This window comes from Acanthisitta chloris, unplaced genomic scaffold (genome assembly GCF_000695815.1).
Source record: "Acanthisitta chloris isolate BGI_N310 unplaced genomic scaffold, ASM69581v1 scaffold3460, whole genome shotgun sequence".
In the NCBI taxonomy this organism is placed as follows: Eukaryota; Metazoa; Chordata; class Aves; order Passeriformes; family Acanthisittidae; genus Acanthisitta; species Acanthisitta chloris.
In genome coordinates, this window is record NW_008652030.1 from 12718 (window position 1) to 39992 (window position 27275).

Genomic DNA, 27275 nt, shown 5'->3' on the forward strand with positions numbered 1-27275 from the left:
GCCAAGTAGGTGCAAAGGGTACACAGATGTATTTATTATCCTTGAACAGGCCTTACAAAGAGTTTGTAATTTTGACTAGTTTACCTGAAGATTATTTTATTCCAGGGCATGGAAGGCTTCACTCCCCTGCTCCAAGATCACATCCAGTCAGCAAGCAGCAGCAAGGCAGGATCACTTCTTTTCACAGTGAAAATTACTAGGTGTTCAGGTGATTCATACATTCAAGTAAAACCAAAATATACACATGCAAAATTTCAGTAATTTAACACAAAAATGTCATCATGAATCCATTCTCAGTGCAAGTGAATGCCAAGACAATTCCTGATATTCTGAATGAGCACCTTAAGAGCTGAAATGGACTCTCCTAGTTAATTAATTGCTATCTTTGTTTGAGGAGGAGTGTGGCAATTTGCGGATAGAAGTGTTTATACAAGATATGCCACAGGCTTCATTGTTGCTGCCCACCTCTCTGCCCACAGAGCCTGCCGGGGTTGTAAGCACCACCTTCAAACAATCCTTGCTGCACACACCAATTTCATTCACGCATTGATTCCGAGACATTTTTGTTTTCTAGTCCCTTTTATTTTGTCAGAGATTTAATTCAATAGCTGTCACGGACATGACATTTTATTCTGAAAAGGATTTTATTTGTTTGGAGTATGTTTATTCTTTGAACTAAGTGTTTAGTTTACTACGCTTGCTGTAAATAAACTCAATTACCCTCTATGGTAAAAGGCCATGAGCTCCTGCTTTGAGAAACTGTTTGATCCATGTTCAGTGGAACTGCTTCCAGATAAATGTTTCCATGTGGTATTTGCCTCTTAATGCGCTTAAATACCTTTGAAAGAATCAGGCTCCCAAAGAATGTATGTAACAGTTGCAGGGAAGGAGATTTAAAGGGAAGAAATGGGTGAAGAATAACAGGAGCAATTGAAAGTTGAGAAGCAGAAATATCATCACCTCCAGCCATAGGAAGTCATGAGCATCACTGAAAGGTTTCTTTCTCCTCCAACTTTAAAGGGTTGATTCAAATGGAAAGCCATTTTCTTAATTGCTTAATAAAAGTATGAAGTGCAGTCAAAAATCCATGTGTTAACACAGCCACTTTGAACACATTGCCTGTGACCCGCAGCGACCACGGTGCCGTGATGGAAGCTGCTGGCATTGGGTAGCTGCATCCTGGCAGGGGAGGGCACACTGTTTGTTCTGTGCTCATTTCTTGGCACTATTTAAACTCTGAACTTAGCTACCATTATTGGCCAGCACCACACAGCATTTGTTGGCTCCCCAGTTGCTCTCCAAAGGCCTACAACTCTTCCTATTTGTGCTTTCCCTCCTGAGCAGTTTCAGGAAGCTCCAGACTGGATGCTGTGCAAGTGCTGCCTGTCCCTTCAAGTAAATGTACTCACTCTGAGGGGCATTAGGACAAATATTTTAAAAAAGGACTGCACAAAATGTTTGCCAAACCCAAGCACTTTGCTAAAAAGTTTCTCAAAGATTATCGTGCTCTTGGCACTGTCACCACAATATGCAAGGAAAGCAAAAAATCTCTTGTGATTCACTTTTCTGTCAATCCCATGGTAGCACCTAGAGGAGCAGAGGCACAGGGACATGCTGAGGTGTTATTAGTGCATCATGAGGAAGTATCATCTGCCCAGCAGATGCTCAACTCCATAATAACTACCAACAGTTCTCACAAAAAACCCCAAAACAACTGAAGTTGGAGTGAACTCTGCTTCTAGGTGAACTTTAAGAGTGGAAGAAGGACAAAAACCTAATCAGTCACAGACAAGGCATTGACAAGCAACATCATTTAGTCTGCACCAACAGGAAAAACCAGGGAGTGAAGCCAGAGACACAGGGAAGTAAGAACTGCAGAGGATGATTCCACAGAGGTACCTGGATGGGAGGAACAGCACTAAGGGCTGCATGTTTCACACAGCCTATCCCTCATCTACCCTGATTCACCTGCCTCTGCTCAGGCAGCTTCTCAAAAAGAACCTGTTGCCATGGTGTGGAGTAGAAAGTAGGTTTTACCTGCATACACAAAAGAGCAGACTGGTGCCTCAGGTAGCTAGGAATGATAAATTGCTTCTCTCTCCAGCACTGCAGAAATTGAACCATTTGAGTATTTTCTAAAAGTGTTCTATTGGAGAGACTAAAACATTGATACCCCAAAGAAAAGGCATGAAACCCCTTAAGTTTTCTCTCCTGCTGCACTGCCCCATGACAGGCCCTCCACGACCCATGGACGCACACAAAGACAAATTGTTCTGAAGAGTTTTACACCTGGCTGCTCATACATCCCCTCAGGACTGAGTCCTAGGGGAGGGAGGGAACACAGCTCCTGAACACAACCCCCAGCTGCCTGTGGTCCTGCCATACACCTTTGCCCCGGAGCCACACAGCCTCTGCTGCTCCATCACCGACAGCTCAACCACGAGGAGAGCACTGCAGAGCACTGTACCTGTTTTTCCAGCTAAAACACAGCACTTCATGTTCTCTACACAGGTCAGACCTCTTCCACTCCTTTCCGCCACCCTCTCACTTGGATAGGAAACAGACAGTCCTTTGCTAGCGCCAGAAGGCTCCAAGGACAAAGCGCTGCCCCAGCAACAGCTTCCTCATCAGCTTCCAACCATAAATAATCTTGTGCTCTGTACTTGCTACACAAATGGTTAGAGGTATTTACTTTAAACTGTATTACTGCTCCACTGACATTCAGCCTGACAGAAGAGTTGATTTGCTATCAGCTGCCAAAAGATGTGGCAAAGCTACTGCCTAGAAATAATTGCTGTCAATGCTAGAAGTGCCTGGAACTCGTTAGTAGGACCAGATTGCTGGAGGCTGGTCAGCAAAAGGCTCCTTGTAAAAGGCACAGACACAGGATACATAATCCCCAAGTGCCATACATAGGTCCTCCAGGGAAGCACAGTTAGGACTGACAGCAGAGGTGGTGTCACACATGTACAGAGCACCATCACAAATAACTTGACCATGTGTTTACAGTAATTTTATTTACAAGTTTCCAGGACACCTGTAGTACTACAGCTTTTGTAACACCATTAGCAGTAAAGTAAGTCACATCTAAGAGGAGTAGGAGGCAGCAGAGAATGCAGCAAAACTATTTAGTTATAACTGAAAGTAGGTATTTTTCTACAGACTTTGAAAGTGAGGAGGAATATACAAGTTGAGAAGAGCAAGTTCATCAGCCCTGTTGTTTCTACAGCATTAAATTTTTTGTACAGTGACAATTTAGTATGATGAATACTACACTAGCAGTCAAATGCAAGTGATGGGGAGAGAACTGGCTTAACATCTTGCCCATTTGAGCACCCAGAAATGAAAACCAAACCTTCCCTCTGAAGTGAGTTACCTAGGCCTGGTTTACTTGCAGAGCCTGTAGTGCAGAATTATTACTGGGGGGCAGAAGGGAACTGAACTTATGACTAGAGAGTTCCCAAGCATTGCATATTGCCTGCAAGGTCTTATCTGGTCTCACGTTAAGTAGTTGGTGAGCAAAACCAGTTGCAGCATTCCGCAAGTCTCTTTACAGTGCCATGCTCTGAGGCTGAGCACAGCTTAGCAGAATTCCAAAATCAAGCAGGAAAAAGAGCCCTTCCGCTCTCTTAAAATCCTTGGCTCTAATGGTGCTGGTGTGGAGCCTGAGCCTTTCTCAAGAGGAAAAATGTGGAGGAGCAAATCCGGAGAAACACTCTAGATCTAGATGTGTTCTGATGATAAGACTCAGAAGAAAATAAGCTTAATGCAGCATCAGGTGTGACCTTTTTCTGCTTCAAAGTACAGCAGCAGCTTCCAAAAAGCAAAACAAGTGTTATTCAGGACTTGTTTTTCCCCCCAGACATCTTTAGCAGCCTGGAGTGACGGTCAGTGCACACAATCCATGCTAGTGGCTGCAAAGACAACGCAAATACAAACTGCACAGTAATAATTATTTCCACTACTAACTACACACGGGATATATTGCTTTTGGTACAATGCCATTTATTGTCACAAGAAGAAAACCAGTGATTAAGTTGAGCACACATGAATTATGCAGACCTTTGCCATGCTGGAACAACAGCGTATTATACTTACAGAAATGTCACCAAGGCAGCTGTAAAAACAGCTTAATACAGTTCTCTCAAAATACCAAACATACTCTCAAAAACAAGTTTATAAATTAAGTTTGGCTACAACAAAACGACTAAGAAAAGACCAGGGTTTTTTTTCTTAATCCCCACTTTTGTCTGCATGAGAGCAAACACAGAACTAAAACATGGAGCTGTAATGACAGCAACAGCTACTTCAGTATTTCGGAGTGTACAAGCTGGGCTGCAAGTCTGTGTTCCCTCCACACACGTGGTATAGCTATTCAGGGAGCCTGCAAAGGTATATACACATACAAAAACTGACAAAAAGCTTTTAAAAAACACAGAATGTATTAAAAAGTCTAAAGTTTGAACTCTTGAGTCTAAGATGTTTCAACTACAAGTTAGAGTATCAGTGAGTTTTAGCATTTCTACGAACATAGAAAGATTTTTATGTCAAAATTTCCCTTTAAGTACTAGCCATAGAAATGAAAGGTGACCCAGCAGAAAGGCTTGACTAAAAAACCTTCAGCTCCCTTGTGATATCATCAGTTCAGTGAGCCTCAAGCCAGAATTCTGGATATTCAGCATTTTTGCATTTGCAGTTTTAAGGCAGAAAAACATCGTCACAACAAGCCATTTAGTCTTGGATATTACAATAATAACAACCAAAAAACCCAACAGAAACAAGCAAACAAACAAAAACCCCTAAAATGTACATCTCAAGTCTTCTGGTAACAGCAAATTAAAAATATCCTATGGTATTCCCTAACAGCTTTGGGGCTGGGTTTTTTTTGCTAAGAACCCCTGAATTTGAAGCACACATAATGGGTAGAGAGACTAAAATTTTCCATTGTTATTTCTAGGCTGTTTTCAAGGTCAGCATTGAACTCCCAAGGTGGAGTAACAGATCCCTGCACTGCCAATGCGTTGGCTGGGGCCATCCCAGGGTGGCACGACTGACCTGGGACAGGAGCTGCTCTGCTATCCAGGTTTTCTCTCCAGATCCAGTGGTTGAACCAGGGCCCTGGGGTCAGCTGCCTCTACCCAGGCCCTGCTCTGTGAAGCACAACTCTGTCCTTGGCTCAGCTTTACAGAAGGAAAAAAACTTCCAAAGCAAATCAAAGTTGAGCTGTGAGAGTGTAGGCAAACTACAGCCATGCAAGGGAAGGCAAAGAAAGAACGAAAGAGTGAAGTCACCAAGTCAGTCACAGCAGACAAGGGGCTTTGGAGAAAAACACCTACATGGCAAGTGTAAACCCCTGAGGAAGAGCAGCATGGCTGGAAGACAGTAACTCAGTGAGATCCAAGTTCAGCCCAGGCCAAGCAGCAAGGGAAGGAGCCAGGGAACAGCAGTGTTCAGTCAGCTAACAGCCGAGTGCCACACAAACTCACAGGCTGGGAAGATAAATCAGAGTATTTTAAACACCATCTTTTTAGATGAGAAAATGCTGCAACCCAACACCCTGTTAAGGTCTTTCTTGCCCTCATCTGTGAAATCAGGAATGGAATACTCTAGGGCTCCTCTTTTCAGCCTTCAACTACAAACATAAGCTACCTCTGTGCTAAGTACAATGCAAAGCTAGAAGAGTCACATATTTCTCTACCATGTTAATTCATTAGATGGAAAGAGAAGGAACTTCAGGAAAAATGGGTCTGTTGAGAGGAAGATGAGAGGCAACTTCAGGGAAATAGCAGGAAGCTTTCAGGAGTCAAAGGTATTTAAAGATTCAGTTAAGAAGAGAAAAGCTTAAACCAGGGACTGTTGGACTTCAGGCAAAACTTCCCAACAACAAACCCAGTAGAACTGGGCTTCATAGCCCATCTTAGCCAAATGCATTTGTTCCTTTCTGATCCTTATCTCTACTTTCATACTGACTTCCCAGAAATCCAGTTACCAGATCACACACTGTACTTCCACAGGAAGAATCTCAGGAGGCCTTCCAGCTTTCTTGCTTACCTCTCACTGGATTTACGTCAGTTTAACTATCAGGATCAATAATCTGCAGCTTATCATCACAGCACTCACAAATCCTACAGAAGAAAGGTATTTTGGAACAACTGGAACTTGTCTGGACTTGGTTTGAACACAAAGAGAAAAGTAAATTGTCAATAGCAAGATACACTGAAAAAACAGGCAGAGTTCTGGAAAAGACCTGAAGGAAGTGTCAGCAATTTATAAAGGGAAAAGACAGAGAGGTTACAGAACAATCCTCACACCTAACTTGCAGTGCTTCCCATGAGCAGTGCACAAGTGGGGCCACATTTCTGACAGGGGCTGTGAACACCAACCAGCTCTGGCACAGCTCCAGGCAGTGTTTTGCAGGCTCACCAAAGTTGCCTTATGAAGTGGAGCTGAAGCTCTAGAAATCCTGAATCAAGCTGGAGGTGGTGAAAAGACACATCAGAGCAAGATAACCATCAACAGGCACAGCACACTGATGCAATGACATTTGTGTGTCTTCTACGCACCTCAACTATTTTTTCTTATTTTTTAAGCCTGTCAAGTGTTACAAATACGGAATTACGTAGAAAGAATAACTGAAGATGAAATGTGCACCATGCAGAAGCATCTTTGGTCTGCAGAGGAAGAGCTCTATAAAGGGTCAGAGCTCTGCAAAGCTTGATGCTATCAGACCTACACTAGTATCTCTTCCAATAAATAGGGCTTGTATGCAAAATAGTTCCTCTCCAGCCTTCCTGAGTGCACCATCTGTCTCAGCACAGGCAGCTTAGCTCCCAGGGGCTCCCACTGGAACCACTAGTCCCCACCCCAGCCCATGTATCCACCTCTTTGGCTCCAGCAGTTCAGGAGTGCCCCCTACACTTCAAGCTTACAGATGGAGAGTATGTGTCCAGTTCTGGTGAAATACAGGAAATCTCCATGATATGTCAAACTAACCCACTGAAATAAAGATCACAATGATGTTAAGTCAATCAGTAGCTTATCAAAACCTCCACAGACCAAGCTGCAGTGCAGCCAGACCTGAAGCAGCTGCTGCAGCACACACAGCGTTCTGCCAGGGGAGCAGCCACAGCCAACACAAAGGAAGAACACACAAACCTATCTACGGCAAAAATGAAATTCTGCAATATTCTGGGGAAACAATTCTGGACTCTGCAGTGAAAGCCAAAGAGGAGATGGAGAGATGAATTTTGACAAGTCGATTCTCAGAGCTGTTACACACCTGTCAGTTACAGCTAAGCTCTCTTTAGTTTCAGGTCACATTTTCTGTGGTTTTGTATTAATTAAAGAAGTTTCTAGCTGCCATTATCCAGCTACACCTTTCAAAAGTTCTGTTCTCTGGCACAGTTCTGATTTTAGGTTAAGAAAAAAACCTTAAATGTAAAAATATTACTTCAAAGCCCATGACAGCACCGTAAGCTTCCTTGCACTGCTCCCCAAAATCCCACACTTCAAACCCTTGGTCTGAGAAGAAGCTTTTTGTACTGAAATGAAAATATTTGGTCTCTAAGGATTGTGCAAGTAACAGTTTTCAAGACTTCGTGGGAACAGTGCAATGTGAATATCCGTATAAAGAGTGTCCAAAAGCCTATGAATCATCACCTACACCGGAGTCCATGTGCATCACTCTGTGCCCAACAGGTCAAAATACTGATGATTTCATAACTTTCTTACACCAAAGGTAAAACATTTCTGCCTGTGGTTTTCTGGACGGCTTCCCTAACTGAATTACAGGCTGGTACAGTCATACAGTGGGACACACACACGAGTACTTACAATACTGACTGTAGGGACTCCCCTGTTCCAGTCTTGGCTCAGCCAGAGTGCTGCACACAGCCTATGGCCCAGCGGCTCGTGGCAAAGCCAAGTCCCACTCGGTCTATATATGCACAGAACTATGCTGGTTTGGTAATACAGGGACACAATTTAATGATTTTCTTTGCATTTGTTTTTACAAGATTCAGATGCCAAAAACAAAACAGAACATTAAGTTACCTGATTTAAAAAAGAAAAATCACAAACGTTTACAACATCAAAAGAATAAGACGAAATATAAACCTTTGCTACTTACAATTGATCTATACAGATTAACCAATCACAAATCTGTCACAATATAAATGTTTAATTGTTACAATGAATAAGAACATACAGAAAATGATTTATTTATTTTTTTTTATAAAATCTTCCTTTGCTTTTTTATTTTAAACTTACCATTAACTAAATTAGCTATGCAGGACTTGTGGGGTACATGACTAAGAAGGCACCAACAGTACAAAGCAAAGACAAAGCAGTTTGAGTATTTTAAGAGTGCTCTACACTGATACAACACGAGAAAAGGCAACAATAGTAAGTAAACCAGCTGCAACCTTTAGAAGTTTGTTCTAGATTTACACATGTAGTCCAACTTTTACATTTCCGTCAATGTATCACTTGGTTTGATCACAGCACATGCTACAAAAACCACTGTAAGCTTCACTTTACTATGTGCACTTTTCACTAATTTAGTGTCTTCATCTCAATTGTTAACTAAACCATTTTGAACCACAAATGTATTTAAAACTTAGTAAAAGGATTGTTTGGACTTTTTTTGTTTAAACCACTGCATTTACAAAAATACTTCCCCTAAAATCTGGGATTGCTTGAAGACATTGCTGTACAAATATAAAAGTACTATGCAAGGGACCAAATTCAGAAGTAAATGGTGTGTATGTATATACCTATATTTATACCATATCACTGTGCTGTAACAACACAATAAATTTATCAATAACCAAGGACTATATAAACTACACTAACATAAGCAAATATATATTAATAAAGTTTAAATCTATAGTACAGTTGCTCAGCAAACAACTTCGACATGGTATAAATATATCGTAGCATATTACAGTGGGCAGCAACAACAGGTTTTCTTTCTCTCATGCTGCAAGGAAAAAGCCCCTGCTCAGCTCCTCGGGATTCGTTTGGCCACTGCCGAGTTAGGTCACCACAGCCACTCCCGAAAGCTCCCACGCGCTCGGGCGCTCACGCACGCACGCGGGCGAGGAAGAGTCTGGCAACAGGCAGGACAGCAGAGTAAGACGCTTATTTGCCAAAGCATCCATGAGAATTTTGTTTGCATATTTTTCTTCAGCTGTAAGGTTGGAATGTTTTTGACAGTGAACTGTTTACATTCCTTATTACCAAAACATCTTTACCATGAAATACACATACGACTAAGAGTTGCTGTTCTCTGCTCTAAAATATAAAAACTGCATAAAGAAAAAAGCCCAACGCCAAATGATGAAATAGCTGACCTAACACAGTGTTGTTAGAGGCACCTGCTTTGAAACTATTTTCAAAATCTGACCAAAAAAAAAAAGATCATGCTTCAGCATTTGATGCATCAACAAATTCAACCCAACAATGTTTATAGAATTCAAAACAAGACCGATGAATGCGGTTATGGATCCTGATGATGCCAATTGGATTCAGCAAACTAAGGAAGAAAGCCTGAAAGCACCAGACATTAGGTAAAGCAAACCCTCGGCTTCACTCAGAGAGACAGGATGCAAGGGTAAGTCTGTACCTCCCCAAACACCCCAAATTAAAGAAGGTATTAAAAAAACTGAACTGGGAAAGAGAAGGGTGACATAAGCTGCCAAAGTTCTTCCTTAATAAATTAGAACTGAGGTGTTACAAACTAATTTCAGTAACAGTCGTCTTTCCAACCATGCCAAAAATGATTCCTGTTAGAATGATCATACAAGTAGCAGAGATTCTAGAAATATTTCAGCTTTTCAAAACTGAGTGAGAAAAGCATTTTGGTAAAGATGTGTAGAAAGGTCAAGAGAAATTTCTACACTAGTATCAACAGTCAAGTGCATATTTCTTCTATAGAAATATTTTTAGCATAGGTTCCATACCACGATTCAATGATCACTTGTGCAGTGTCCTGACAATGCTCCTAATTTGTTCCCCAACAGAGATTTATGTACCACAGGAACTTCCTAATAGAAAATGCCCTTTAATGACAAACCCTTGCTTATTAAAAATTAGTTTTGGCAGACTAACACTTAAACTATAGGAAAAGAAAATTTTGCAACAGAATCTTGTAAGCACCCTTATCTACTGAAGTCTAGTTAATGGCTTTCTAGATTTCTCTGAAGAGCAGACTAAATGGTATGAGGAAGCCTGGAGTTATTAACCAGCATCCTTATATACTACAGTAGCAATTGAACCTGATTTCCATTCAAAGACATTACCCAAGAGGAAACCAAAAACTAATTCTTAATGTTAATGTGAAGATATAAGATTTAAATTTATTTCCAGGAATTACAAGTGCATTTTGTTCATATTAGCAAGCAGTCTTTATACAATCCATTCTTCACTGCTGCCAAAATAAAATGAGAAAAAGACAGCAGAGATATGAAAAGCTAAAAATAGAACTATTTTTCCTAAGTTATTTGTTGAATAGCATTTCAGTTGAACACAACTCAGAGGTAACAATAGATTATTCTTTTTCTCAATCATAGGCATGTGGCACTTAGACAATCATCTTTGCACAGAAAGCTTTAACAGTCATGCGAGGGCACAGTAATTATTTTAAACAAGGCAAATTTCTCACCACAGAGAGCAGTGGGGAAAGAAAAGGAGGCACTGCACTGGAACATAACACCTAGTAAACTCCACATTATACAATTTCAGTAACAAATACTTGAAAAGATCATTAAAAGGTATACAATTTTAAATGTTATTTAGTGCTAGCTTTGTTTGGTTGTCCTAACTCAGCATTATCAGAAAAGTTTGATAGTACTTGACAACAGAACAGTACTTCATGTCACGAGCTCATGGAGGCTTGATTACAAATCACCATAGTGTAGGTTGCAAGAAATGAACTTGAGATGCTGACATGCTGTAGGAGCAAAAGTAAAATCAAACTTTCTCATTTAAAGATGCAGTGTTCCTCTCTGCAAGAATTCTCAATGTCAGTGATTAGATTCAAATGTAAAAACTATCAATCCTCATTTCAAGCATTTCATTGGTATGCAAGATGTAGACTGAGTTTATTAACAGCATATTTTGGTTTCTCACTTGCCACCAGGCACGGCTGCCTGCCCCAGAGGAGAGCACTGGCCGTTGGGTCATGGTGCCACTGTGGTCTTTGCCAACCCTCCACCGCACGGTGAGCTAACAGAAGCTGGCGCGGTGCCACGTGTTCTCCTTGCACAAGTCGGATAAACACCACTACATGAACTTTGGAAGTACTGTGCCTCCAACATGGTTAAACTTTAAATGATCTCTTTCAAAAAAAGCAGGGAGAAAAAAGGTACAAATTTTGTCAATGCATGGAAAAATGTTTCTTAGATGAATTCAATTAAGTTGGGTTCCTATGTGGCTCTTACACTGTACAGAATACCTGTATGTACAGCACAGGACACCCAAACAAGTGCATAAGCAAGATTAACATGAACACGACTTATGCTGCAATCCATAGCATAATGGTACACACTCTGCTGGATGCTAACCAACCATTTCTATTTAAAAAGGAAGTGCAAAAAAAATCTGGGATGTCACTGACTTAAAGTGCCCTGAATAGTAGCTTTTCTAAAAAAAAAAAAAAAATAAAAAAAAATGCCAGCGACTTCGGTAAAGTCAGAAAAACATAGTTCATGGTGTAAACGTCTTAGAGGTTAATGAATTATCTTCTTGGATATTGATCCAGGAGTGAAAGGAACCACTGCATCTTTCAAACCAGAAAGCAAGCAGTTAAAACACGGGCAGCAGTAGGTGCACGTACAGTACAGTACTGCAACAGGTCAACAATGGGCATTACGCATAGGAGTGTCAATTACAATTCTTCAGGCTTAAAAGATTCATTGAAAGCATGAAAAGCCAAAACTACCAGGAACCGCCCTCCTGAATGGCTCAAAGGAGTTAGTGGATAAGCTGAGAGAGGCCACAAGACATGACCAACAATAAAGAACTGGGAAGAAGAACAGCAACGTTTGAGCATGCCCAGTCCTTTAAGTCCTTGTCCTACAAAAGAGAGCAGAGACACATTTCAGTGAAAAAGGTTTAACATTGCCTTGCAAAACAAGCACTTTTCCATTGCTGTGCTCTATGCACACTATATTTACCATGAGGCAAAGACAGCAGGACCAATGTATGTTAAAAACACAGTGTGAGACAGTGGATATGAGTACATCCCATTTTAAACTAGAATTTTCAATCCTCAAAATATGAGAAACATTAAGCATAACTAATCAATGAAGTACATTATTTGGTTGTCTAAACCAACAGTCTGTTATCTTCACATTGCTCCTCAGTTCCAAAAACTACAGCCCAGAAGGATGTTTTGCACCTCGAGGAACAGCCCAGCGAGCAGAGCGGGCTGGGACAGCACGGGGGGAGTGCAGGGGAGCAGAAATGCACAGGAGGAGATGTTGCTGCCCATTTTAAGCCAACTCCTGGGAACCAGCCCCACTAGGATGTCAAGCAGTTATGTTTAAACTGTTGTGCTGTGGCATAGTTGGCAGTCCTAACCACCAATGACTCGGGCAAATGACCAGCATATCATTATCAAGCTAAGTACAGCATTTCAATTTCAGGATTGTGTTGGCCAAATCAACTCTGCACAGCAGCAGCTGAAGGTAACATTTTTAGCAAACCAGAAATTTCCACTAGCACCAGATCACTGATATCTTTATCCCTAATCCCTTTATCCCTTAATCCCTAATACAACCTAGGTAAGTATGGCCTGGGCAAAGAGGCAAACAGGAGAGATCACAAGCTGTGTTAGCTACTCGCTGTCCCTTCTTTGAGCCACAGCCTCTTAGCAACAGGTTTCATCTTGATCCTAAAAATTTACTTAATTTTATTCCACAACGTGTCCATGAACAGCTCGTGCTCCTGTACAGAACCAGCTTTAGAAACATGGATGGGCAATTAGCACCAGGCACAGTACTGTGTCCCAGGTCTATTCCTACTGGTCATGCCCAGCTAACAGAGGCAGCTGTGTAAGCCTCAGATTTACCCAGCTGGTAACTATTATAACAGTTGCAGGTGTCAACCAGAGCAAGCTGAAACAACCGAAACACAGGATTCATAAAGATCTAAACTACTTCTTTTGTGAGCTCTGTACGTGAGTATTCGAGCCAGTGGCAACAGCAGTTACCCTATTTAAGTAAAAACTGTATTTTCAAAAGTTTCCTCCACCTTTTCTTTCTGTCTTTCCTCTGAATTCCCCATTAAGTAAAAATCTGGGGGGTATATCCAATGCAGAAACTGAAATCCCATTTTTAGTACAGAACTATTATTGCTTATAGCAAAGCCACGAAGCTCCTCCACACTGCCAGCAGAGCTGTGGGTTTCTGGCAGTGAGGAAGTTCCCTGGCTCAAAACTTGACCGTCCTGCTGGAACTGCCCACACAGACCTGTGACTGTGGAATGCTGCTGGGATGGAGGACAGCACAGATAGCGTAAACCAGGCAACCTGGATTGTTGTCTTTGGTTTGTTTTTCTTTCCCAGCCATAAAAATTTGATACTTTTAGTATCCTAGATACCTATTAGTATCACAGAAGTTTCACAGGTATGACAAAAATGATTCAAGTCAGTATTTGATCAATCTAGTATGAAACTCCTGAGACTTTCAAGCCTTGTGGTACAGGAAGACCAGTTAAGATCACATTAGGAAGATTAATCATAATTAATTTATGAAAATTTAGATACCTATTCTTACTCACACTATTCCAGAGTTATTTAAAACCTAAGATAATTCATACTGAAGCTTCGTGTTTGGATTTTTCTTTAAAATAATTTAAGAGATTTCTTCTCGATACATTACATTTAGAAAGAGGTTTCTTTAAATCCATTTGCAGCCATATGACAAAATAATCTGAAATATATTAAGAACCGTCCCCTTAAAATATTTTTGAATAAAATTTGCATTTCAAAGCATTACCATTGCTTTTAGCCTAAGCAGCACAATTGAAATGTAATTCTTACTCCTTACATGTAAGCTACAAACTAGGTGAACATCAAGGTCAGTTGCCTGGACTTCACATAGACCTTCGATGCTGTGGCCAAACAAACTGCTCCTTCAATAGCAGAATAGGACTGAGGTCAGGTGAGCAAGCACAAAACTGTCCTTGGACAGTGAGACACCAGGGCAATGAAAAAGTAAGTTCTACATTTCACTAGCAGAGACAAAGTCCTGAATTGTTCCCCCCGCCCAAGTGATTCTGAATTGCTGTGACTTTACCTCTGCACATTTAAGATCGGTATCCTGGCTGGAATCTAGCAGTTTCCTCAAAAATCAGTTCTTTCAGCTTTTCCTTCGGCAAGTCATCCAATTCCATATCAAACTTGAAGGGTGCTTCAGCTACAGGCTTAACAACACAAAGAAATATTATTACTTCAATATTCCTGTTCTGTTGAGTTCCATGCAGTCCTGGTATGTGTGGTGGAAAAAGTCTGAAAATGCCCTTCACAAAATCATCTAACACTGTACAGCCTTCAAGGCAGAACTCTTTCTGTTAGCCCTGTGTGTTTTCTGTTAGTGTACCAAATTTTCCTTTAAACCACAGTAAGTAGTTACTCAAATCTAAACCACAAGTTAAAATATTTGTGAAAGGCTCGTAACTCAGTATCTACCTGAAGAAAAGAATTATCTTAAACATTTGCATTTTTTGGAGAAAAACGTATCTGCCCCTTCGGGAAAACTAGCTTATTTCCTCCTCCCCTATTTCTTCACTAAAAGTAACCAGAAATCTCCTCAGATCTGTACACTAAGCTACAGTGAGTTCTGATTCTTCAGGGTTTTTGAAGCATAATCCGACAGCAAACTCAGCCATTCTCCTCCTTTATCTCTGACATTATGAAACGAGGCCACGTGAGCTGAGAATCTCTGCTCTCTGGAGAGTACACCTTACATCAATTTGTGTTGCATCTACAGAGTGTTGTACTAAAGTGAGAAATACAAAATTCTGATAAATTAATGGAACTCATTCTTCAACTCCACTAGGGCAGTAGAAACAGAACCCTTAAACTAAAGCAGAAAACAATCTGTTGTATCATTTAATCAATGTTTACATGCTAACAACGTCTTTACCTCATCACTGGGATCATAATACTGCTCCAGATATGGATGGGCTAAAGCTTGCTCCACTTCAATCCGCTTATGAGGATTAAAGGTCAACATTTTATCCAACAAATCAAGTGCTAAGAGGAAAAAAAAAGAGCAAGAGTTTAATACACACTCCACAAAAGCGTTACAAACACTGATCTTACACAGAGAACACACACACTGCCCTGTCCTGTGCTAATGTACAGCTAGAGTTCCCCAGCTGCAGGAGCAGTGACAGAAGCAGCAGACTGTGACCTGTAACTTGGGAAAAGCGTCTCTGTGCCTGTCCATCCATCGGCATTCTTGGGCTACAGTTGCCTTTGGCACAACCTGCTCTAACAGAGGTGTTACCCTTCCAAGGTCCTTCAGCCATAGCATGGTTCTCAAGGGAAGAAATGCACAGAAGCCTATGGTACAATCTGGTCTTAACTACAGCAGAAATGAAACAGATGAGATTTTTCATTCTCTCAGCAAGATGCTTTGGATTTCCCTGCCAAAATCCAAACCAAGATAGAGCTTTTCTTAAAGAAATAATTAAGAATATGTTCTTATTCTGAAAAGAAAACTTGGCTGCTTATGGACAAAAATGTCATCCAGAAGTGACTGGGAGATCTAGATCATCACAGTGAACTATTCCAGCACAACTAGCAGCACAGAAGATAATCTCCAGAGAAGATGCAAATGTATTTATATTCATGAGATTCAGGCAAAATCTGTTGAAGACAACATGTAATCCACAGAGAACCTGAAGATCCAGTAAGCCAGAGTGAGGTCTGATGAAACTCTGGACAAATGTCACAAGTCAGTGCTACTGTAGCTGTTCAGCTACTTTGTAACACATTTCCCTTTTCCAAGAAAACAGAATGATTAGAGGCGCAAGAAGCCCAAGATATCTGCCATATCCTAAATTCCATCACATTTCTTCTCCTCACCACATCATTTATGAACCAGAACTGTAACAGAGGCTTCTTGCTGCAGCACAGCACTTGCAGCTTTGCAGCAGGATGAAGTGCACACCCAGCACTGCACAAGAGACAGACCTTTACAGCCACATTCAATAGCAGCTTCAAAAAGCTTCAAACCTGCACCACAATTAAGGCTCAGTATTCTGCTGCAGCTCTCTCAGTGCTGGAAGCTCATGCGCTCACCCTGTGCCAGAGCACATCCTGCACAAAGCTGTCTCTGAGTGACTGACAACAGCTCTCAAACACTGCTCTGAGGATGCCCATGAGAAGGTGTTGCACCAGTCAGCAAACAGCACGTTCCCTCAGAGCTGAGGTACCAGCACTGCTGCAAGCTGAGCTGTCAGGAGCCCACGGAAGGATTCTCACACTGATGAGCACTGGTATAAAAGCAGAATACATCACTGCTGTTTCTCTCAATGACAAGGATAATCAGCTCCACAGTTCCATCTGCAGAAATCAGCTTTCACATGGTACTTCTGCACTTGATCATATCCACTAAGAGTGAATTATCCTATCAGTTAAAAGAACCCTGACTTATGAATTGTGTCAGAGCAGTTAGAACAGTACTGTACTGTGAACACAACCACCCCCAAACTGTGTGAAGTAGAGTTTAAAAGGCAAATTAATAGTTATCTAGCAAAATCAAACCATATTTACTCTTTACTAAAGCCTTGTTAGGGAAGGCAACAATTACTACATTCCTTGCTTTTATAACTTTTGCTCCACTTAGCATAACAATGTTTTAACCCATTCAATTTTTTAACCTTTCATAGTGTCCAAGGACCTCTGCCTTGACTGATACTGCCCTGTTTGATCTAGAACTGACACAGTCTGCACAAACTCCACCCAGTGCAGCAACATGCAGCTGTCTCCTATCTGATGTTAGAAACAAAGTTCAAGACTTGTTTGATGCTGATATCAGAATCCAACTCCAACATTCAGTACTTGAATAATGTATTGTGGTTTCAAAGACAGGCACAAGAGTTTGGATTTTATATGCAAATTAAAGATCAAACACCACAATAAGTAATCTTAGAATTACTAAAAATGGCTTTAAAAAGCTAAGCTGGGTTATGATTTTATATTAATTTACTGTGCTGTTTTAAGGGACCTGCATGTTCTATTTCCAAAACAGAAGAAGATAAACTCTTAGTTAAAAATTCCCACCCTGCCATTACTTTGGTACAATGTAATAGAACATAAAATACCTTTGGGGTCAGCATTTGGAAACAGCCTGTTCCATGGTACCTTATTTTTGTGTGGTAGGGAAAAGCAAGTATGGCCTTTAAATTTATTATACAATTCAAATCTTCTTGGGAAGGGGATCCAAGTATACCTAAAACAAAAAAAAAATACAAACAATAGTGCATGCTATGAAAAGCACATTAACACAGTTGCATCACATCTGCTGAAACTCAATTAAAACTGCTGGAAAGATGATTTCAGACTAAGTGTTTTAAGAGTACAGAATACCCAAGAGCTATTTTAGAATTATTATACAATTCAAATCTTCTTGGGAAGGGGATCCAAGTATACCTAAAACAAAAAAAAAATACAAACAATAGTGCATGCTATGAAAAGCACATTAACACAGTTGCATCACATCTGCTGAAACTCAATTAAAACTGCTGGAAAGATGATTTCAGACTAAGTGTTTTAAGAGTACAGAATACCCAAGAGCTATTTTAGAAACCTTCACTAAAATTGTTTATTTTTTTCTTATAAATAAATGCATTTGAGTCTTCTAATGACCCGTAATCTGGGGAAAAAATCCAAATAAGTTATGTATCTAAGAAAAAAAAAAAAGTAACCTGGGCCAAAGAATACATTTGAGCATTTTTAATCTTTTATTTTATTTTAAAAACATCTCTGCTGATATAGCAAATAAATTCGTTAGGTATCCTCTAGCTGTCCCGAAAGCAATGATCAGTTGTAGAAATTGCTCCAAAAATAACTGCAGGGAACAGCTGATACTCCTACAGATCCACACCTTACACACTGACCCATAGGAGAGAGACCAGTGCAGCTGGTAGAAAAGATGAAGAGAGACAGGTGGATGTGGAAATGCTGCTTTTCCAGAAAGCTTACCAAGGATATGGTTAAGTTGGTCAAGGTAGTGTTTTCCTGGAAAGATAGGTCTATTGGAGAGCATCTCTGCCAGAATGCAGCCCACTGACCAGATGTCAATAGACTTGGTGTAACCCTGCAAGGGAAGCACAAACACATTCTTGTCAAACTTTTGCATAATTGCAGCACCATGTTACTGTAGTACATCGTGAAAGTGCACACAAATCCTTTTCTTGTTCAGATGAGTCATGCTTGTTCATGCTGTTTGGTTTTTCTGTACAGAATGAAAGAACTAAAAATGATATATCCAAACAGTACTTTGAAGGGGTAGCAAGAACTCAAGTGTCCAAGATATGCTTTCTCCAAGAGGATTCTCCAGGTTTAGCTAAATCTGCTACCAACTCCAAATTTTTGAGACTCCCTAATTTTACGGGAAATTTAAACTATCATATTTGGAAACAAGGTATTCCTCTTGCTTGCATGTTAAACACGTGTGAAGAGCAGCGATCCCTCCTGAGAGGATCTAAGTAGCACTCCAGGGGGGCAATGGCAGAACAGGCTGTTGGTTGGCAGCTCTGTACAGCACAGCAGGCAAGAAAGTGGTTAAGATGATGAGAGAAGGCCAACAGCAGCCAAAGGGATATAAGGAGAATGGAACAAATGGCCACATGTTCACATGGATGGGTAAGCTGTGTCATCCATAAGCAAAGGCTTTATTCAGGAGCACAGCAGCAGTCCCAGGGTAACACAGGGGAGCTCATCTCAGGACCCACTGGCCTGTAAGTTCCCCAACCTCACTCTCCTCTAGCCTGCTGCCCACTACTCCCACCCCACTAGCTCCCACCAGAAGCCTTGCTGGACCCACAGCCACCTCGGCACCAGCTACCTGGGACGTGATCCCTTCACCATTTGTTTTCAAGGCACCATAATTCTAAAAGGAATCAGGCCTTGGGCCAGGAAGTTTTACGTTGATCACCTCTTAAAAACCACACAAAATATCTTCTGATAAATGGATGTGGACAGTCAGAAATACACTTAAGATGCCCTATGCTGTGCCCTCAATGCGAGTTTAACCTACAAGATGTGAGGTTAAAACACAAGAAGCTGTGGGCAAACCCCTCAAATTGGTCAGATGTCTGTTTTCTGAAAGGGCCTTAGACACACTACTGCCACAACAAACCAAAGCCACTAACCAGCAGAGCTGTAATTCCACAGGAACAATAAAATTTTTGAAGAATACAAAATACAGAGCCAGTGTCACACAAGTGTTTGGCTAACAAGGGTATGGCTGTAGGAACTAACGCAGGGGCTGTGAGGGACACCATCACCCACACCACACAGGGCCTGGGTACACCTTCAAATGGCCACAGAGCATGACACGAGTTCCAAGTACATGAAAAGCAAGGAATGATTCTATGAAGACTATGGGAACACAATTAAGACTGACACACAACAAAGATCACATGTCATCAGAATCAGATTCACCCTCATTATAGATTCTAAACCTAAATTAAGATGCCAAGATAACATTAAGGCAACATTTGCAAGCCTCAATGAAGGCAGCAGTGGAATGCTCATTCCCAGCCTTCTGTCCTGCTCTGTGGCAGAGCAGCTGATGGAAGCAGCCTCAAGGAACTGGAGATGTGGGAACTCATGTACATGATTACTTAGTTGTACCCAATAAATGATTCTAGAAATCCATTACCATTTTCCCCCAAGACTATGCACATGTTCTAGTCCTAAACAAACAGAAGGGGGGAAGCACAGTTGGTACTTACAGGGGAATAACTAGCCACTGAAGCACCACGGCAGCACTAGTTGCTCTTACCTTAGAATTCAGCATGATTTCAGGAGCCCTGTACCAGCGTGTGGCCACATACTCTGTCAAGAATCCTGTGTGATCATGGTCGGGATCTGCAACGCGAGCCAATCCGAAGTCACAAATCTGATGGAAAGAAATAAATAGGGAAAAAGGCACATTAGACCTACATCTTCCAATACTACAACATTACTAATTCACCATTCCCCAACCAATGATGTAACACCTACAGGCATAGTAATGGCAACATATATTTTCAGAAACAAACTGATACACAAAGGTTAAGAAAAATGTTTTGGATCAATTACAAAGAGTATCCAACTTCCATTCAGGGGTCAGGAAGGATAAATAGATAGGGAAAAAAAAGATGCTCCTGATGCACAATTTGTGTTCTACTATGTGCTTACTTAACAGCACCTCTGCCCTACAGGTAGCAAGAGATACTGCTTTTATACTTACATACTGCATACAACAGTTTCAGATTTCCACACAAAGCGTATTTGCTTCGAAGAATAAGTACTCTCAGAAAAAGAAGACATCAAACGTAGGAATGGCAAACAGTCAGGAGGTTTCTCTGCTGCATGTTCTATAATATTTACTCTTTAATAGTTAATTGTGTACACTGGTTGTATTAAAAACATGAAGTAACAACATGTTGTAGTCAGTAAAGACAGCATGGATAATCCTACCAAACCCACAGAAACCTCATTGCACCCTGGCAACCTACTCCTTAATTTTCCTGGAGGGACAGGCTGTCTGTGAACCGACTGATGGATCAGTTAGGGAAAAAGTGATTCAGCTGCCTAAAAGCTACACGTGAAAGACAAGATTCAGCAGCTGCCTGTTAAACAGAGGGGCTGAAGAAAAGGCAAGGATGAATGTCATAAGCCAGGCAGCAAGGGATGACTTCAGCTACATATTAAAAAAATAAAACCAAACCCCTGAATCCTTGGAAAACAAACCCCAAAAGAGCCCTTTTAAGCATGTCAAGGTTTTCCCAGGCTACAGGAACAGAGCAGCTGCCCTGTGTGCAATTAGCAGCTTACATAAAAAGACTCAGCACAAATAGAAGAGTCTCCTCTAAAGACAGAGGTGAAGAAACTAGAGGACAGCTTAGGGACTTCAGAAAATAATTATGCAGGCAGGCAAAATTGTTGTAATCTCTTCCTTCTAACCTCAGGAAAAAAGGCTAGATAAGACTGCAGGCAAGGAGACTTGAGCAGAATTTTAGTGTTACACAAAAGCAGAGGGCTAGGGCTTGTTACTATTAAAACAAAAGAAGAAAGACACTCTGGTCCACAGTGAGGAGAAAGAACTGAGTTACAGAAGGTGTCTGTGAATCTCTCAACTCAAGTAGAAAAACTCACATGGGATGGAAAGGAAGAATAATGACGAAGAGAGCTCATTAAAATGACAAAAAGCCCCTGCTGACTGGAGCAGAAACAGGTTAAGCAGAAAAGAAGAAACCCCATTAGTGAGAAAGGCATCGAAGTTGAAGCTGCAAGAACGAGCATTTTGGTTGCAGAGCTGACAGGAATGTTAGCACAGAGTAAAAGAAAAGCTGAAAAGGCCATTGCTCTGCCTGCAGACCCGGGTGAAGGGACAAGCACAGAGCTGTACCCGGTGAGGGCAGACGGTGCTCGCCCCGTGGCAACAGAACACATTTAACAAAGCAGCTGCCCCACTGGGAGAGGACTGTGAGTCCATCATGCCCCCAAAAATAGTAATGGGTAGAAGTCAAAGCACCAGGAGAAGGTGGTTTCTAGGCTTCTCAACCAGAACAAAAACAAACAAGCAAAAGAACCTGAGAGCAACATAATGACAGGCAAATTTTCTTGCCATTTTGACTAAGTCATAGCAGAAAATAAAAAACTGCATGATGAAAGACCCAGGTATGTCAGTCAGTGCTTCATGCCTTGGGAGGGACAGAACTGATGCTACTGAGAGAGAAGAAATTACTTCTGCACTACATAAATAAATAAATAAAATGTCAGCATCCTATTTATATATTTAGCTTCCATATCTTGAAAACAATGTTCTTGCAATCAGTGTCAGGGATGGCTGTTTTTTTTAAACAGAGATGGCTTAAAATTGGATGAAGCTATCAAGCAGATGGGAAGATTTAGGAGGATCATGTACATATGACCATTTGCTAAGCAAATGAAATGACACCCAACAGCACTACTAATATACTGAAATAACTGCAGTTGTATCCTTGAGCAGCCTGTGCATGTGTGTGTGGATTTGTATAAAAGTAAACAGAGAGGCTTCCAACTAGTTCAGATGCTACTGGTAAAATGGTATTTAAACAGTTCCATGTCTAGAATAATTGGTAAAATCCTGAAACAAACAATAACTTGCAGTTTTCCTCAAAAAAGCCCCTTTGCCATCACCTTCCTTTCAAGCCTGTTGCAGTATCTAACAATTCTTGGCTGTTTAGTATTTGGGAGTTTTCACTATGCAGACAGAAAAGCACAACTTAATTAAAACACGAACACTCTATAGCAGTATTATTTATAAGCCAAAGGAGTAGATTCTCAGAGTAACTTGGAACACTGAAGGCACTGCAACATACAGCTGAGCATCTGTTTAAAGTAAGTTTGGCCTCATTTTCTGAAATTTTAATGTCACTGGCCTAGGAAAAGTCTATGGTCATGAGAGTTTCTATGTAACTTCATTTACTGAACTACAAAACAGGCCAAATTGTGGCATGCACATCATGATATCATGTGAAAATATTTCTAAAAATGTTAGATACTATTTAGAGTATATTCCGGCCTGTCAGTGGCATGTCAGTATACATTAACCTCATGCATGTGAAAGATGCCAGGCTGCAAAAGAGAAGACCAGTATCTTTATTACACAGGATTCTCACTGGAGAGAGATTCCAGAACAGTGGTTTTTATGGAATCTCAAATCTAATCTTCCACTGCAAATACATAACAATAGACAGTAGTTAAGTCAAAAGATGTACTTTCACCAGTTTTCATTCACTGTGTGGTAAGTCATACTTAAGGTCTCTTAAGTCTACAGCATAGCCTAAAGAAATAGAAACAGCTTTAGGTGCTTGCAGTCCTGCCTTGAGCCTTTCAGCTGCTCAGGACAAGCCATATGGTTCACAAACACTGTGTTTGTAGAGACACTTATTTTTTTTCCTGGAAACAAAATCTATAATCCAGAGGTCAAGATCCTGTTTAAGGGAGAAGAAGGAAGCAGCTCTTGTTATAACCTGTAGAACCCTGAGCCCCCTAAGAGAGCAACAGCCCTCTCTCATAACACCATTAAAGAAAGAAGCTAACACCTCTACTACTCAAGATGAACAAACTTTGCTTTCCCTCTTCCAAAAGTGTGATTTTAAGTTGTCTGTTTTCAGTGTATGCTGTGTTGTGAGTTTATGCACAATAAACAACGTTGTAAGCATGTCTGCGTGCAGAGCTGACACACAGACTCACACAAGGGCCCTAAAAGAAACACGTTAGCACAAGTTCAGCGTCCATCAGACAAGGCCTAACATGCACCAGTTTTCGCTCCAATTCTCCTGTTTACACTTTAGATGTGGTATTAGTACAGCACCTGAGTTCCTTTTAGGTTATGAAAAAGTATATGCTCTGCCATACAGCCTACCATACTCTGCACTAGGAAGCACATATTGCAGTGTCAGGCTGGTCTGAAAATCTTACAAAGAAATTGTAACAGAACTCAATAAAGTCATACTGTATTGTTTAATTTCTTTTTCATGACCAACGTCTTTGTATTAAAACACTGCCTTTTATTACTTCATTGCCTTAAATAGCACATAGCACAGAGCTACACTCAAACTGCTCTTTCCTGCTTCTATCACACCGCTGCCGTAGATTTAACTCCATTTGTTTCACCAAGGGGTTAAGCCTTTGAAGGGATCCGATCACAGCTGCTGAGATCCCACAGCAAGAGTCAGAGGTGACCTGCCCAGCAGTGCATATAGAAAAGCTGAGCAGCAGCAGTGGGAATATAAAGCTAACTGATCATGTAGGCAGTATTTAGAATGGATCAGCACATCAACAGCAAGGACTTCTCTTGGAATTGTGACAAATCTGGACAGCCAGCAACTGGTTCACGCTTTGAAGAGGGTATTTTTGTTTTGCTCGGGGTTTGTTTACTGAGAAAGCTACAGCTACTCTAAAAACAAAAGGGTAATTAGAAGCAACATAGTATGCACACACACAGTTGTACCACATCAGATCATGCACTGTAAGTTCCATCATCTCACTCTATCAGTGGCCAGCAATAAATACATGACATACAGCATGAAAGGGAACACACTCCAAAGCCCCTCTCATCTTCCATGGATTTGCCACCATGGGACTCTAAACCAGAGGTAGGATTCAATAGCTTTTTTTTCTGCTAACTTGTGTGGTGGTGTCTTTTTGGTTGTTTTTGGTTTTGTTTGGGGCTATTTTTTTTTGTTGTTGGTTTGGGTTTTTTTGACAAACTGCAAGACTTACAGTGCTCTGTAACACTGAATTTCACAGCTTAACAATGCTGCAAGTAAACTACACTGTCCTTTCAGTATGAGCACCTCACTTGTTCCTCTTACCCCCCCACCAGCCTTTTCCATAAGACAGTGAACACCTGTCCTCTATTCACCCTCCCTATGCCACTAACAATGTTATCAAATTCTATTGTATTCTCTCTTTTCCTCATGCAGGATCTTCCAGCACAGAAGATCCAGGCTAAATAGCTCCTCCTGACATGGAGAGCAGTACTCTGAAAACCCGGTCTCCTCATTTTAAAAGGATATCATAGGGAGAAGTGTGGTAACTATGATCACTTAGAACTGAAGACTCAAAACCAACTGAAAGGTACAGAATGGCATGTTTTCTGTTTTATTCTCTATTTCTCTTCTAATTCTTCACACTTGGTTTGCTTTCCTGAATGCCACTAAGCATTGAGCTGACATTTTCAGTAATCATAACAGCTCTAAGCTCATCCTTCTGTAATATTAACAAGTACAGAGCCCATCACTGGAAATGCAAATTAGGAACATTCTCTCTCCAAGTAATTGGTGTGCATTTAATCAGCACTGAATCTCACATGCCACTTCAGCTGCCCAGTAATAAGAGGTCCTTTTCCAACAATGAAACATTAACAGTGTAAACAGAAAACAAGACTTGAAATATACATGGTTCTGAGTTCACTTCTGAGGTAAACACAATTCTGCTTCAGATCAGTATTTTCACCCAGCTTTCAAAGAGGCTGTTTCCAAGTCAGCCTCCAGATGGAAACAGTGATGCACTCATTACAACAGTCTAACAGAGATTCTGAGTCACTCAAATCTTGATAATTATTTTATCAAACCAAATAATGTTTTGGCAATCTTTCCAGGACAAAAATCCCATTAGTCTCCAGTAAAAAACCCACATTCATGGTTGTAGCAGGCAGCTCATGAAGACCATGGTAGGAAAATTTGTATGAAATTTCAACTAACCTTGAGATCACATGTGGTGTTAAGCAGCAGGTTTGAAGGTTTGAGGTCACGATGAAGCACATTGGCTGAATGGATATATTTTAACCCTCTCAGAATCTGGTAAAGGAAGTAACAAATGTGGTCGTTGCTGAGGTGTTGAGTCTTTAAGAGCTTGTAAAGATCTGTCTCCATCAGATCTTGCACAATGTATCTGTAAGGTGTTAGATGTAAGGCAGCAAAACAAACGTGGTCTTGTGTTACATACCAACATGAAGTACCCAATGAAACTTCTAGCACAATTTTTGTCTTATTTGTCTGTTTCATGACAATTATGAAACTACGTAGTTGCTTCTTGCTGCAAAATTTGGAATCAAATCAAATCAAATTACATGATGCAGCCCTTTACAGAATTAAGAGGCACCAGCATGTGCTCCTTTCAAATTAATCATCATAAACATCTACTTCTTTATCACAGAGCTTGATTTTTATTGGAATCTTAACTCCATCTGATTCCTATCCTTGCCAAGAAACCAACACTGGTTTTTAAGTTAATGAGTAATAAGCTTCTGAAATTCTTCTCTACTTCAAAAATTCACCTGTTGTTCTCTACTATATATATTTACTACGCTACATTGCACACAACAATCCTCTTACCATAATTAAACCCCAATATTTTCAGTCAGGTGATTTTTTTCCCCCTAAGATTGCAATTAATGTAAAGCAAAAGGATTTTTTTCCTGCTTTGTCAGGAACGAGTTAAGTAAAATTTTCTTCCCCCTTAATTCAATTTGGCTGCAAAACCCTTGGGGTTTAGTTCCATGATCACTTTTCACCAAAACAGTATTTAGTGAAAACACACTGCTACTGCCATTCCAGTTGGGCATTCCCATCCTCTCCTCTGGGTATTCATATTGGATCAGCAATCAGGACATCTTTTTACAGGCACCATGTGCTTACATTAGTCAGAATGGCCACAGAAATGCAACCTCAGAACCCCACATGGGACTGAACTCAAACAGTGTATTGATAATGTGTGAAGTGCAAATATTTGACCTGGATTCAATCCAACTTCTGCCTGCACATACTCAGGGCTTGTGTTGGACAGATACCTGCAACGACCCACAAAACTGGCAGGGACAAATACACATGGACTTGGGGAAATTCAGCTGAGTGACTTTCTCCCAAGACGTAACCATTCAATTATTCAAGAAACTTTTGGACAACTACAGGTCTGGCCATTTTAATTTCCCCTCAAAGCAACCAGTTCTAACAGCAGCTCTCTTAAGAGCAAATACAGTTTTAGGATTCAGCGACCAAACTAAACCCTCTCTACAGTGTTGCGCTCTTTGCCTTGAAAGATAGGAATTAACATTTTTCTCTTTTCCTGGAAAGGAAAGAAGAAAACTAGTGTTCATCTACATATCAAATCTATTAGTCTATAAACTGATTAATCACTATTAACTTCACTTTCAACTCACAACAGAACACAGCTTTTGTTAAAATTTAGTAAGGAAAAGGATGAAAATGAAGAAACAATTGAAACAGGAGGAGGCTATGCAGAATAACAACACTTGGAAAGGATACACATCTTTCATTTGTTCAATAGTTGGAGCTCTGATAATGTCGTTTATTCCAATGATATTCTCATGCCTGAAGCGCAGTAGGATCTTGATCTCCCTCAGAGTTCTCTGGCAGTATGTCTGATGCTCAAAAGGACTGATTTTCTTTATAGCAACTCGAACTTTGTTGACGTTATCATAAGCAGAACTAGAAGAGAATCAATAACATCAGTTATAAGGAATATTAAATTCATC

The 27275-nt window shown here is 40.7% G+C and overlaps 1 protein-coding gene across 1 annotated transcript; it reads right to left on the minus strand.

Annotated features, from left to right (window-relative positions):
- Positions 1-13965: 13965 nt before the first annotated feature.
- LOC103802868 (mitogen-activated protein kinase 1-like) lies at positions 13966-27223 on the minus strand. Its single transcript, XM_009075403.1, is given in 8 exon segments — positions 13966-14427; positions 15150-15259; positions 17338-17409; positions 17412-17465; positions 18218-18332; positions 20025-20141; positions 25483-25672; positions 27046-27223. Coding segments are annotated over 8 exon segments (786 nt in total). The 5' UTR covers positions 27057-27223; the 3' UTR covers positions 13966-14310.
- Positions 27224-27275: the final 52 nt, after the last annotated feature.